This window comes from Pyrus communis, chromosome 4 (assembly GCF_041283825.1).
Source record: "Pyrus communis isolate YQ-2024b chromosome 4, ASM4128382v1, whole genome shotgun sequence".
Taxonomy (NCBI): domain Eukaryota; kingdom Viridiplantae; phylum Streptophyta; class Magnoliopsida; order Rosales; family Rosaceae; genus Pyrus; species Pyrus communis.
The window spans coordinates 14,579,303-14,593,176 of record NC_142568.1 but is presented as its reverse complement, the minus strand read 5'-3'; the positions used below and the strand labels follow the sequence as shown (position 1 = coordinate 14,593,176).

General features: G+C 35.5%; 1 protein-coding gene across 2 annotated transcripts; it reads left to right on the top strand.

The window, feature by feature from the left end:
- The first annotated feature begins 4,444 nt into the window (after positions 1-4,444).
- On the top strand, positions 4,445-11,387 carry LOC137722826 (putative LRR receptor-like serine/threonine-protein kinase At1g67720). 2 transcript variants are annotated; one of them, XM_068461928.2, is made up of 15 exons: positions 4,445-4,926; positions 5,265-5,793; positions 6,003-6,508; positions 6,684-6,816; positions 6,925-6,996; positions 7,113-7,181; positions 7,257-7,325; positions 8,097-8,165; positions 8,463-8,617; positions 8,715-8,953; positions 9,524-9,650; positions 9,727-9,795; positions 9,911-10,097; positions 10,537-10,672; positions 10,840-11,387. In XM_068461928.2, exons 1-15 carry the CDS (start codon positions 4,860-4,862, stop codon positions 11,179-11,181), a joined length of 2,769 nt encoding a protein of 922 aa, XP_068318029.2. In that variant the 5' UTR covers positions 4,445-4,859; the 3' UTR covers positions 11,182-11,387. The 2 variants fall into 2 exon arrangements, with proteins under 2 accessions (XP_068318029.2, XP_068318028.2); XM_068461927.2 differs by having other exon boundaries at positions 4,569-4,926; positions 5,262-5,793.
- The last annotated feature ends 2,487 nt before the right edge of the window (positions 11,388-13,874 follow it).

Here is a 13,874-nt window from a genome sequence, read left to right as displayed (position 1 = left end):
TTGTTATAGGCAATTAGGATTCGTATATGCTGCGCATAGCACCAGTCTTCACATGATTGTAGTACTAGAGTGTATACCATTATTACACCGAGTCCTTTTCATGTCAGAATATCTCAACATGAACTCGTGTGTCAGCATCTGTCAATGAGCACTCGATGTGATATATTTATTTATGCGAAATATTGTGATTACTAGAAGTTATGCTTATCTACGAAATTTGTGACGTATTGGAGTCTTAAGATATTGTAGGCTACGGTAAGTATTATCATACTATACATAGTATGTATATTTTGGAAACTATACTTGTTTTACGGCAAAGGGTTATAATGTTTTCAAAAAGGTTTTTATAAAACTTTATTTTTTGGCTCACTCATCCTTGTTTTTCACCGCTCCAGGTTTAGTAGTTGTGCTTTCGTGTTGACGATGACTCTTGTCAAATCTCAATATAGGTGGTTACTTCTGAGGGTATAATTCTCATCCTATTTTACTGTACTTTACTTATGTTCTGACATCACGTGTAAAATGAGTTCATTCCCGCTCAAAAGCGCACTCTGATACTTAGGCTCTTTTACGCTTAAATTTATTCACATTTTCCACATTACTAACACAACTCGATTCGAAGTCCAGATAGACATTCCGAATCAGGGTGTGTCAACCATAATCTCTCCATTGCATCTTGAGATGCCAGTTGATAGATGATAACTTTAAAGAAAAATTAATGAAAATTGCTTGAAAACTTTTATTTTTGCGATAAGGACAAAATAAAGGATAAAGTGAATAGTATCAGGTTTGACTTTTTAGTGTAAAAATGTGATTTTTCGTTAAAGTGAACAGTACCACGAGCTTTTCGTTAAAACTCCCTAACTTTAAAGCATGGGAGTTTAATATAGTCGTATACATATTTTTTGTTGGTATGGAAGTACAGTCATATATACTTAGATACTAAGAAACATGTTTTATATACATATATATATATATATACATATATATATACACACACACATATATATGTTAAGCCTTGACTATCTGTCTGAGTGTCTGTAGCTTTTGATTCCACTCCAAACTCCAACAAGCAAAAGCATCGTGCCATTAAAAAAAAGCTTTCTTTTTGTAAAGTTAATCTGGACAAAGCTCGACTTATATACTTTGGTAAAAAAGAAAAGAAATTAAAGGTAAGATAAGATTCTAGGTCTATCATTGCTGCTGTGGTGTGTACATGAGCGCATTAACCTCTTAATTTTTGACATTTTGGTACTTAAATTTGAATAACACATATCTTTGTTTCAATATATAAACTTATTCAGTATTCAGTTTCTTTGTTTCATTATATACCTTGAAAAGAAAGAGTCAATTAGTGCATGGTAGTTGTTTACTTCACACCTGTATGGAATATTGTCATTAGCACACAAATATGACGTGAATGTGAATCGTTAACGATAGTTAGATAGTCTCATACACGCTCCCAATATCTCAAGCAAACCTTCTTTTTTTATTCTTTTCATACAAAAGTGATTTATGCAGTCTTTTTCTCTTCCTTTTTATATACTCATGTTTATTTCTTATCTTTGATCTGAACGAATCAAAGAAAAAACAAGATACAAAAACTAACAAGATTGTAAAATGAAAAAAAAATAGTTGTGAGCAATTCATTTTTCTTTTTACGTGACGTGCGGTGCTGTGAGCAATTGTAAGGCAAAAATACGTATGTTATTCCATGACCACCTCTTAAACAAGGTTTAATATTCTACGTAGGGCAAAAAATACAAACAAAACCAGCTCAATTCTTCCACTTTATAATATGTACAAACAATGCATGATTTCATGGGAAATTTCATCTTAAGCAAAGATAAAGTGTAAAACGACAATCTTTGTTGGTGTTTTGTATAACAACTCTATCTAGTCGTAACAGCAAAACCCAATGCCCTCTCTGTCAAACATGGTCAACGATTTGGTCAAGCAACCGTCCCAAGCAACACAAAGCCACCAAATAACATGTGGAAATTAATGTCGTTTTTAAGTTTTTTGACACTAATATTTTTTTATAAATATTTTTAAATAAATAACATTAAGAATTCAAGACCATGTTTTACTCAACAATAATACTACCAAATTATTTGTCTTGTTATTATTATATTGCATTTGATTTAATTTTGTAGTCATCAAGTATGGAATGGTAGGTGTGGCTAAGTACAAAAGTAGATGGAATGTCAAGCAATAATATGGATCATTAACTTCTTCATTCTTATTAGATATATTTCACCAAACTAGGTACTGTTTCATTGCCTATATGAAAGTTGGGAAACCAAAACTTATCAAAGTATTACGAATCACCACGTGATTAAGGACAATCAAGTAGTTATGCAAGCAACGAGGTCCTTGAATCAAAAGATCTATGTGTGAAACGAGATGGACCTGAAGCTCGATAAGAAGTTAATAATTAAATGACACGTTAATTTTAACTATTAAATTTCTTCTTCACATTCTTAACTTTCAAAATAGTAGTAACTTGGGCTTAGCTAATTTGGTGAGAGCAATATATTCTCTAAACCTCTTTTCATAATTTACTTAATTATATCTTAATTTAGTTTAAATTTTTGTTACCCATATATAGGCTTCTAAAAACATGAGTATGAGAATGTTTCATTTGTTCAATTTTTCTTTTTATATAAGAAAAAAGTCATAATTATAAAAAATAATCACATATTATGACATACCATATGTCCCTATACCTGTCAATGGATAGGATTTTGACCCAAATTTGATTTGAATCCGATATAATTACGGATATGGATCGTAATTTTCAATCCGATTATTCGTATAAGAGCTGAACCCCATTGTCTAATTATACATGGACCCGGATACGAATCGAGGCTGATCCAATTGGATTTAATATAACATATTATTTGATTTTTATATTATTCACTTTTGTATAATGGTAATTTAAGTTTTTTATGCAATAAAAATACGCTTATATTATATTTTCTATTATTCATCATGAAAATTTTAATTAAAAATAGAAAAATATAATAAAAGAATGAGATTACTAGTGATATTTTCATCTTTTCTAGGTCTTAAATTTAATCCGATAAATTTGATTCCGAACCTAATCGGATTTGGAATGACAAGTCAAATTGATCCGAATAAGTACCGAATTTGTATCCGATTATAAATGTATTCAATATGGATCAAGACCGATTCAATCTGAATCCAACCCGTTTACAAGTCTATATGTCACACTATTTATTGATTACAAACTGCACTAAAACTTAAAAAAAATATATATATAAAAAAAAAAAAAAAAAAAAAACCTACACTAAAACTTAAAGAGAAACGCTAGTTACACTCCCATTTGTACCTTCTCTTTTTACCATTTTCTTTATTTTTAAGAACTTTTAATATCACTTGAACGCTAGTTACATTTCATTTGTAAATTCGTTTGGTGAAAGCTCTTTTGCCGACAAAATCAATTTTGTTGGCTCAAAATTCATCGTTAGAGATGATTTTTCTAGTAGTGTGATAATCTTAAAGGATAACTAATGAAAAAAGCTTGAAAACTTTAAGTTTTAACGATAAAGACAAAATAAATGGTAAAGTGAATAGTACCAGGATTGACTTTTTAGTGTAAAAATATGGTTTTTCGTTAAAATAAACAGTACTGCGAGCTTTTCGTTGATTATTTTTTTAAATTACCATTCAAAGATCATTTTTACAAAGAATTAACTAAATTCACATTCATTTAGTCATATAACTTGTTGTCCAATAAGAAATGAATCATATTTTATGTTTGAACAATGAAATCAGGACAATTAATCAAACAATTAACTAAATTTTGATTCTGTTAATTTTTTAAATAGTTCATCTCTATAGACAGCTGGTCTATAACGATTTCGATCATCTAAGTAATATTATAGAATCTTAAAAATAAAGAAAAATGTTAAAGGAGAAGGTAATATTGCAGAATAAAAAACGACAAAAGTCACTAAAATTTGGTGAAGATTGGAATGATTGATGAATACAAAGCAAAAACAGGTGGGCGTGTGCGATGTGAACGTGAGTCGTGACATGGTGCAAAAACAAATGGCGGGACCATCTCCTCTCTACTCACTTCCTCAACCAACTTACGAAAACTGGAATCTTGTCCTTCCAAACCAATCCCATCGTTTCACCACCGCACCATCACACGTACTCAACCTTGAGCTTTCCCTCCCTCTCTCTCTCTCTCTCTCTCTCTCTCTCTCTCTCTCTCTCTCTCTCCTCCGCAGGAGAAATTTTTAGGTGTACCGGCTACACCAAAAAATTTTGGTCTATCCTCACTCATTAGAATTTGATTTTATTTATTTATTGAAAAATAAGTGAGGGTACAAAAAGTGAGGGTACACCATTATGAGTGAAGGTACACCAAAATTTTTTGATGTACCCGGTACACCTAAAAATTTCTCCCTCCGCAGACAGATAGAGGCAGTGAGGAGAGAAGGAGTTGCCCAGTCGCAACCCCCTCACTTTATCTCCTTGCCGGGCCCCACTGGCCAACTGCGCTCTTACCCATGTGGAAAAACATTGGACCTCCTGTCCCCTCAGAGACTCCTCCTCTCTCTCTTCTCTCTCTCTCTCTCCACTTGCTCTCCACCATGTTCTAACTAGTAACTTCTGTTCTTCTCAGTATATTTTATTTTTTGTTCCATTATGAGGGTTTGTTTGTTGGATTCACTTTTCCTTTTTATTCAAATTTTTTTAATCCCCCTCAGCGCCTCTGCAACTTTATCTTTGTAATTACTCACATATTCACCACCTTTTTCGAGTTTTTCCTCTTAGCCAATTTTTATGGTCTCTCCATTTCTCTTCCATCTTTTCGCACCGCCATGGAGGTTTCCCTTCTCCTTCTCTCTCTCCTCCTCCTCCTCATCCCCTCCTCTGCTCAAATGCCTGGTACCCTTCTCTCTTTTTTGAATCTTTACGCTTTACTCACAAGATTTTAGTTTTCTAGTATTTTTCTTCGTTGAACTGATTGAATCCGAACAATTGTACTAAAAAAAGCATGATTTTTTAGTATTTTTAGTACAATTTTAGCTTGTTTCTTAGTTCTTAGAAAAATCCTGTTCATAAATTGTATGAAAATTACTTTAGAAGTGAAAAATCGGCTTAAGTTTTACTGAATTCAGCCATGGATTACAAGTTTCTAAGTTTTTTATTAAACCCGTGTTTTAGTTTTACTCAGTTAGTCAAAATTCCTTTATAAAGTTCCTTCCTTGTTCAATTTGAAGCAGGATTTGTGAGTTTGGATTGTGGAGGTGAAGAAAATATCACTGATGATCTGGGTCTGGAATGGACTCCTGATCAGCTCAATTACGGCGCAACGGCCTTTATAGCTGTTTCAAATGAATCGAGGAAGCAATACTCGACGGTGAGGTATTTTCCGGCGGATCCGAGAAAATATTGTTACACATTGAATGTCACAAGTAGGACTAGGTACCTTCTAAGAGCGACATTCTTGTATGGTAACTTTGACACCAATAATGCTTATCCCAAATTTGACATTTCTGTTGGGGCAACGCATTGGTCTTCGATTGTAATTTCGGATGCCAATACGATAGAGATGCGAGAGCTTATATTTCTGGCTATGAGTCCGACTGTAAGTGTGTGTTTGTCCAATGCTACGACCGGACAGCCTTTTATATCGACTCTTGAGCTTCGACAATTCAATGGTTCTATGTACTATACTGAATTTGAGCAACAGTTCTATCTCAGTGTCTCTGCTAGGATAAATTTCGGTGCGGATGATGAAGCACCAGTCAGGTATGCTAAATTTATCTTCGTAGAAGGGCTTCACAGCCTACTCTTTGATGTAGGTATTGGTCCAAATGTGTGCAACAAACCACTGCAAAATCGAACTTTGTAATAATTCCCTGACTTAGAATATCTGAGCTAGGAAATTTGTAGTCTGAACTCTTTTCGCAATGACAAAGATTTATGATTTTTAAGGTTATGTATTCTGTGAATTTCAGGTATCCTGATGACCCCTTCGATAGAATATGGTTATCAGACTCTGTCAAGAAAGCAAATTACCTCGTTGACATTGCTGCTGGAACCAAAAAAGTGTCAACCACGTTGCCAATTAACATTAATAGCGATGAAAGGCCGCCCGAAAAAGTTATGCAGACAGCTGTAGTTGGCACAAATGGAACACTGACTTACCGGCTGAACCTGGATGGTTTTCCTGGTTTTGGATGGGCATTTACCTACTTCGCAGAAATTGAAGATTTAGCTGAAGATGAGTCTAGAAAGTTTAGGCTAGTACTTCCAGGATATACTGAACTCAGCAAAGCTGTTGTTAATATTGAGGAAAATGCTCAAGGAAAATATCGTCTCTATGAACCAGGGTATACAAACTTATCCTTTCCGTTTGTATTATCGTTCAAATTTGGCAAAACATCTGATTCTTCCAGGGGGCCGCTCTTGAATGCAATGGAGATAAATAAATATCTGGAAATAAATGATGGTTCTCAAGATGGTAAGTTCAACAGTAGTGTCTGGATGGTTTATGGCTCCTTTTCTCACTTGACGCTGTGGTGCTAATTTTTTTGCACGGTTTATGCTATTACCACATGCTCTTGTTCATCATTCTCTCAAATGAATCTTTTGAAGCTTTCCAGTTATATGTGATACTTGGTTTGTGTGATTTTCAGGAGCTATTATTTCCAGTTTTGTTTCACACTACTCATCGGCAGATTGGACTTCGGAAGGCGGTGATCCATGCCTCCCAGTTCCATGGTCTTGGGTTGAGTGTAACTCAAATCCACAACCAAGAATAGTTAAAATGTACAGCTTATAATTTTCTAGTTAAAGTTATAGTATGAATTACTACTGCTTCTGCATGGGTATATAGTTCGGAGCTGACAACGACTTTTGTATCCCTTTGCTTGGCAGAAAATTGTCTAGTAAGAATATTACCGGGAATATCCCTTCAGACTTGACAAAGTTGAGCGGTTTAGAAGAGTTGTAAGTTTCATATTGAATTCTTGTTTTTATGAATGGTATCTAGTGTTTCCATGTTTAGTTTCATAAAACCTGATGTTTTTGTAGTTTCATCGTTAATATTTGTGTTCTAATTACAGATGGCTTGACGGGAACTCACTGACTGGTACAATACCTGATTTCACTGGATGTGTGGACTTGAAGATTATGTAAGTGATCTTACTTATTCTAACGATGCTTTTCTTAAAGAGATAATACTAATAAAATAGCTTTGCATTATACAGTCATCTTGAGAACAATCAGTTGACAGACGGACTCTCCTCTTTCACGAACCTACCAAGTTTGAAGGAACTGTAAGTTTTCGGGGACTCACATTAGTTTACTTAAAATTGGAAAAAAAATGTGTGAGACTGTGTGTCAGTTGTTCTTTCAAGCAATCAGTCACGTGGCCCTCTTTGTGTATATTTTTATCATTTAATTAAATGATTTTACTGAAATAGTGATTAGAATATAACGTGTGGCTTCCACCACATGCTTCTGGCACAAGTTATACATTAACAAACTTCGGTATTTTTTTCAGCTTAAAAGACGTTCAATGTGTGGATGCCAGTGTTGTAATTAATGTTATATATTGTCGTCCCATAACTAACAACTTAAGTTTTTGGCTCTCGTAGTTGTCTGACATGGTATTAAAGTTTGGGTTGCTTGATTCCTGGGTTCAGGACCTCCATTCCCCAGTTTCTTCGTATTTTTTTATTGCAAGGTGCATGTCTGATAAGTTATACATCACTTGGCATCTCTATGTACAAGAGGCTGCACATGAAATAAGATGTTAGCGTGAACTACATTTTGGGTCATTCCCTAATCACTTAAGTTTTTGGATGTGTTTGTACTTGAGAACATTTTCATATGTAAAGATAGTCTAAGATACATTATACCATAAATTCCGTGTCTATTTGAGAAAAATGAATAGAAGATTATTATGACTAAGTACTTGGAAAATAAGTAACTCTAAGAAATTATTTATGCTGCTCATTTCTCTTTTATTTTCCATTTTTCTAATCAATTTCTGACATGCTGGTTTTTATATAAGATCTTAATCTTAGCGAATCTGATGTTTGCAGGTATGTTCAAAATAATATGTTAAGCGGAACAGTGCCATCGGGTCTTCTCGATAAAGTGGTTAATATGAAGTGAGTGGCATTTTTTGCAAATAAAACTGAAGAGCATGAGAAGAAAGCTATATGTGAATTTTAAAGCTTAAAATCAGTGTAAACCTTGTATTATGTTTATCTGTTTCTATAGTAGAAATCAGTATGTCCTAAAGTAAGTGCACATCTTCATCCTTATCTTCGTTCATCACATCTGTCTCTCTCTCTCTCTCTCTCTCCCAAAACTATCCAATTTCTCTCTCTACTCTAGTCATATGGACTTGTCTAGGATTTACTCCAATGTATTCATCACCGCTCTTTTATTTTGTTTTCCGACAGCTACACTGGAAATGTTAATCTTCGGAAAGGGAAAACAAGTGGGAGCCGCACAAACATTATTATTGGTACGTCAGTTGGGGCTGCTGTCTTGGTCATAGCTACTATTGTATCTGGCGTACTTCTACGGAAAGGAAGGAAGAAATGTTACGAGCATGGTACAAGTCTGAAACAAGTTTGAGGTTTACATGGTTTTAGTTTTCTCTTAATTTTCAGTTTGCTTGAATGTGGTGACATTATTCTAACTTGCTACAGACCAACTTGGGCATCCACCTGCGCAAGGAATACATTTTTCTAAGAGTGATGCTCCTAATGAATCTGCACACTGCTTCTCTTATGCCGAAATTGAAGAGGCTACTAGAAAGTTTGAGAGGAAAATAGGTTCCGGAGGTTTTGGAGTTGTTTACTACGGTAAAATGAAGGATGAAAAGGAAATTGCTGTCAAAGTTCTAACCAGCAATTCCTACCAGGGAAAGCGAGAATTTTCAAATGAGGTTAGTTTTTGTAATATTGGACATCTTTTGCATTTCAGGTTGCTTTTTCTTTCTTTGAGAGGATGCTTAACCCTGTCTGTTTGCTACTGTGGTAGACTGGTAGTGCCTGTTTGTATCTTTCTATTTATTGAACCGGTGATGATTCTTCTTTTTCTTGGGGTCGAAAATTTATTTCTTATTTTTGTTATGTTTCCCATGCATATAAAATATGAAATGTAAACTAGTGGCAAACAACTGCTTGGAAACCTCTACAAATTTAGGAAGAAATAATTAACAGAAAGTTAAGTTGGACAGGGAATTCCAAGGATTAAAGTGTTTCCACATAACCTCGAATTTGCATTGATATATTTTTCTCTAAATCATAAAATATTCCGATTTTGCATCACTTTTGGAAACTAAATGGGATCAAGCAGGGGTGTTTTTAGAACTTCTCTGCTGTTCCCTTCTAGTGTAGAAGAGCATTCATAAAGAAAATTTCTCTCGTTCTAGACATATCCTGTCACTTGACATTTACTGTTGGATGTCAAAACTGGAACTGTACGGACTGACATATGCTTCGATATCATCTAGGTAACTCTTCTTTCGAGGATACATCACAGAAACCTGGTACAGTTTCTTGGGTATTGCCAAGAGGATGGAAGAAGTATGCTGATTTACGAGTTTATGCATAATGGAACTCTCAAGGAACATCTTTATGGTAAGCTTCCTTGTTATTCATTGAATCTATCAAAACTTGGACAGCGAACGAGTTTTGAATTGTTTGTATTTTGTAGGCCCATTAACACGCGAACAGAGTATCAATTGGATCAAACGCCTTGAGATTGCTGAAGATGCTGCAAAAGGTCTAACAAGCTGAAGAGTTCTCGTTCGTTATTATTTCACTTTTAAGTAGCAGCCAAAGTGCCTTTTCCGTAGTTATATTATTATTAATTCATGGTCTTTCTCGTGGTTGTTCAGGAATCGAATACCTTCACACAGGCTGTGTTCCAGCCATCATTCATAGAGATTTAAAAAGCAGCAACATTTTAATTGACAAACACATGAGAGCAAAGGTTTCAGATTTTGGTCTTTCCAAACTTGCAGTAGATGGGGCATCCCATGTGTCAAGCATAGTTCGGGGCACTGTAGGGTATCTGGATCCCGAGTAAGGCCTTGATTTCCATAGAAGTTTCTGTTTCTCTTTGAGTTCAAATCTACCATCATATTGAGATAAATATATTACTGCTTCTGTTGTTGAGTGACCGTGAAGCGGTAAATGCCTTCCTTTGTAGGGTGCTCCAATTGGTAATTCAATTGTGCTATACAGAGTAGGGCTTTAGGAGATAGCGACTGCACAATAGTTATACTTAATGTCTGACTACTCACAAAAGCAATCAAAATAAAATAATTTCTGCCACGGAAGTCTCTGTTGAAAGCCGTTCTCAGTATTTTACTTCTGTGTTTATTACAGTAAATACATAATAAGAGCTTTTTTGGTCATGCACAATGATCAAAATTGAACTGAACCGTAAATTTTACAATTTCATTTCTTACCCCATATTTCTGTGCGTTAAATTGACTTCTTTGTCGTCATTGGTGTTCAGGTATTACATCTCCCAGCAGTTGACAGACAAGAGTGACGTTTACAGTTTCGGTGTCATTCTGCTTGAGCTGATATCAGGTCAAGAAGCGATATCTAATGAAAACTTTGGTGTTAACTGCCGTAACATAGTGCAATGGGTAAGTGTAGTTTGCTTTGCATTGCAGTGAAGTATTTGAAACTTTTGATCACTGGCCGTAAACTTTTGATCAGTACTAATACTGAAAGTAAAACATTGGCATAATACTTAGAATTACCATCATTATGAGTTGTTCCCTTTCTTACCTGTGAAAATGGTTTGTCACAGGCAAAATTACACATTGAGAGTGGTGACATTCAAGGAATAATCGACCCCTCACTGGATGGCGAATACGACATCCAGTCAATGTGGAAGATAGCAGAAAAAGCCTTAATGTGTGTTCAAGCACACGGATTCATGAGGCCGTCCATGTCAGAAGTTCTCAAAGAAATCCAAGATGCAATCTCAATGGAAAGGGATGCCGGAGCAGTAAGAGAAGGTAACTCAGACATATCGAGGAATTCAATCCATTCAATTCATTCTTCCTTGAACACGGGTTCCCTGGACCTTGGCAGAAATGATAATTTCTTGTCGATCGATGAGTCTATCGCACGGCCAATTGCTCGATAGTAATTCGGTTGGCTTACATGACGTATAAATATTTCTCCTCCTATCGTAACCTTTGGTTGTACATCGAGTTTGCATTAGTATGACTCTTACTCTTAGCCATGTCGGTAAGTGTAGGAAGGAGAAAGGGATCAAAATGGCTACGATTTGAGGTTGCATGTTTTGATGGTGCAAAATTATTAGCATAATGGAATGCTGTATTGAATTTTTGATTGAGCGCCCTTTACAAGAAGTGTTGTGCGGAAGCGTCAACCAATACGTTCAAGATTATGTGCGAGAAAGTAAACTAATTACAACAAGAACACTGAAATTTATATTGGTTCGGCTATGTTAGATTGACAAAGATTTACGAGAGATGTGCAACACTCCAACATCTCACATCTCTCGTCAACAATTAATCGCACGAAAGAAATGGCCGTCACAATGAACATCGACATGGTCTTGAAGAACCCGAAGTCACGAACCAACACTTGAAGCCGAATAGCTTCCTTCGTGGAAATAATAAAACACGACTGTACACAAAATATACCGTAAAATCCATTTGGCAACTTGTCAACGTCCTTTCCTCGGATTATCATGTATCGACTCACAATACCAACCGCTTGTGAAATATGAAGTCAAGTAAAAACTATAGCAGACATCAAATTACAACATCATTTGTGCCAGGAGACGTTGAAACACTAAGTTTGAAAAAAGAGTCAAAAGCTGTAGATTGAAAAAAATAAAAACAATGGTCATGACTTCTTGTGTATTTCTGGCCAATCATCAACTGATCAAATTACTTGTTCAATTGTCGTGGAGATTGTTTCAACTCATACAATACGTTTATTGTTGAAAATAATAGTGGGTAATGAATGCCCACATAGAAACTAAAGATATTGGGTAGATTTTCAATGTCCATAAAAATTAATCTTGACTTGGGAGATGAAGGAAGATCATATTGTCAAAGATGTGTGCTTGGAGTTGCTCTATAAATAGAGCACTCCGTATGCTTTTAATGCAAAGAAGAGAGAGAAAGAGAGGAAGAGGAGAGGAGAGAATAAATAGAGTTATCTTTGTACTCATATTTTTCCAAATTATAATGAAAGCACCACAGCTGCTCGAGGACGTACTCCAGTCACACTGACTGTAGAGGTACCTCGTAAATTTTGTGTCTTGTTTTATTTATTTCACTGCACACACACCATCGATTTTACAACACGTTATCAGCACAAGAAGCTCTCATGTCAGTGGAAAGCACAAAGCCATAAATCCAGTGAAGCACTATCTACCTCTCACTTCCGTCATCTAAAATCTCACAGAATAAAAGGTATGTCCATTTTTCATCTCTCCCACTACGCCAGAAACGCCCCACTGAATTCCGGTAAGAATTGAAATTTACGACCTGAAGTTGTCATGAGATGAGAAAACTCGTACCTGACAACTGGTTTCCAGAGATCCAGAAGAATCTCATCAGACTTGGAAACCCAGATCACGTTGTTTTCGACGGATCTCGAGAACTCCCATGAATACTTGGTTGTTTGAGATGGTGATGGCAAGAATGAATCCACACAGACTCCCTCTCTTGTGCCTCCGTCAACCCCATTGTCATCTATATCTCTGTAGGGAAGTTCTTGCTTAACGATGCCATGTTCCCTGGGTCATGCAAGAACAACGCCAGTCTCTAGTAGCCTTTTGGAAGGAATTGAATTTGGGCAACCTCCACAACTACCCAGTTGGCCCTGCGTTTCAAGACTGGCAGAGACAGAGAATGAAGAAAAATAATAGAAAAGGGGGATTGATGGAATGGTAAGGCACATGTGAAGAAGAAAAGGAAAAAAAAAAGGTGTTGACCGCACCCCAAGAAAAAAAATATATAAAGGGATTTGAATGGTGCACGACACCATTTGGTCAAAATAGTATAAAAGTTTCTGTTGGTGCATGACACCATGTTGCAGAAATAAGAAAAGTAACTATAATAAAGTTTGAATAAGTGCTGACAAAAGAAAGAAAAATAATAAATAAAAGGAGGTATGATACTTCTTGTTATTTATGTGAATTGGTGTTGGTTTAAAACTCTTTCACAAGTTTTATTTACTTTAAAGCAATTTATTTATCATGGACGGTTTTACCGCCTACAGCTTTAAGTTTTGATTTATGTGAATGATGCTGAATTAAAGTCCTTGTCACAACCTTTATTTACTTAAATGCAATTTATTCACTATGGTTGGAATTATCGTCTATTGTTTTAATTTATTTATTGTACTTCTTTTTGTTATGATGAGTACATACTGGACCCGAAGTTCCTTGATCAGATCAGAACCTGAAGTTTCTTGATCCTCATCATATAAAAATGATTGGACTTGAAGTTCCATCATACAAAAAGATTGAGCATGAAGTCCCTTGATCCTCAAGATCAGGACATAAAGTTCCTTGATGAGTACAATAAATTTGAAGTGCCGCAGTGCCTCAACTTAACTATAATAAAAGCCATAAGAGTCTCAGTCTACAGACTATTAAATAAGGACCAGAAGTTCCTTATGTCCATACTCAAAAATGGTTTAGCAGTAGCATTTATTAAGAGGATGAAATAGATTACCCGCGCTCTGCTCATGAAAACAAAATTGCCAGTTTTTACATGAGTACATGCTATTTTGCATGATGCATTATTAATTCGGTTGAAATTTGTTACCAACCATCAATACTTCTCAATACAA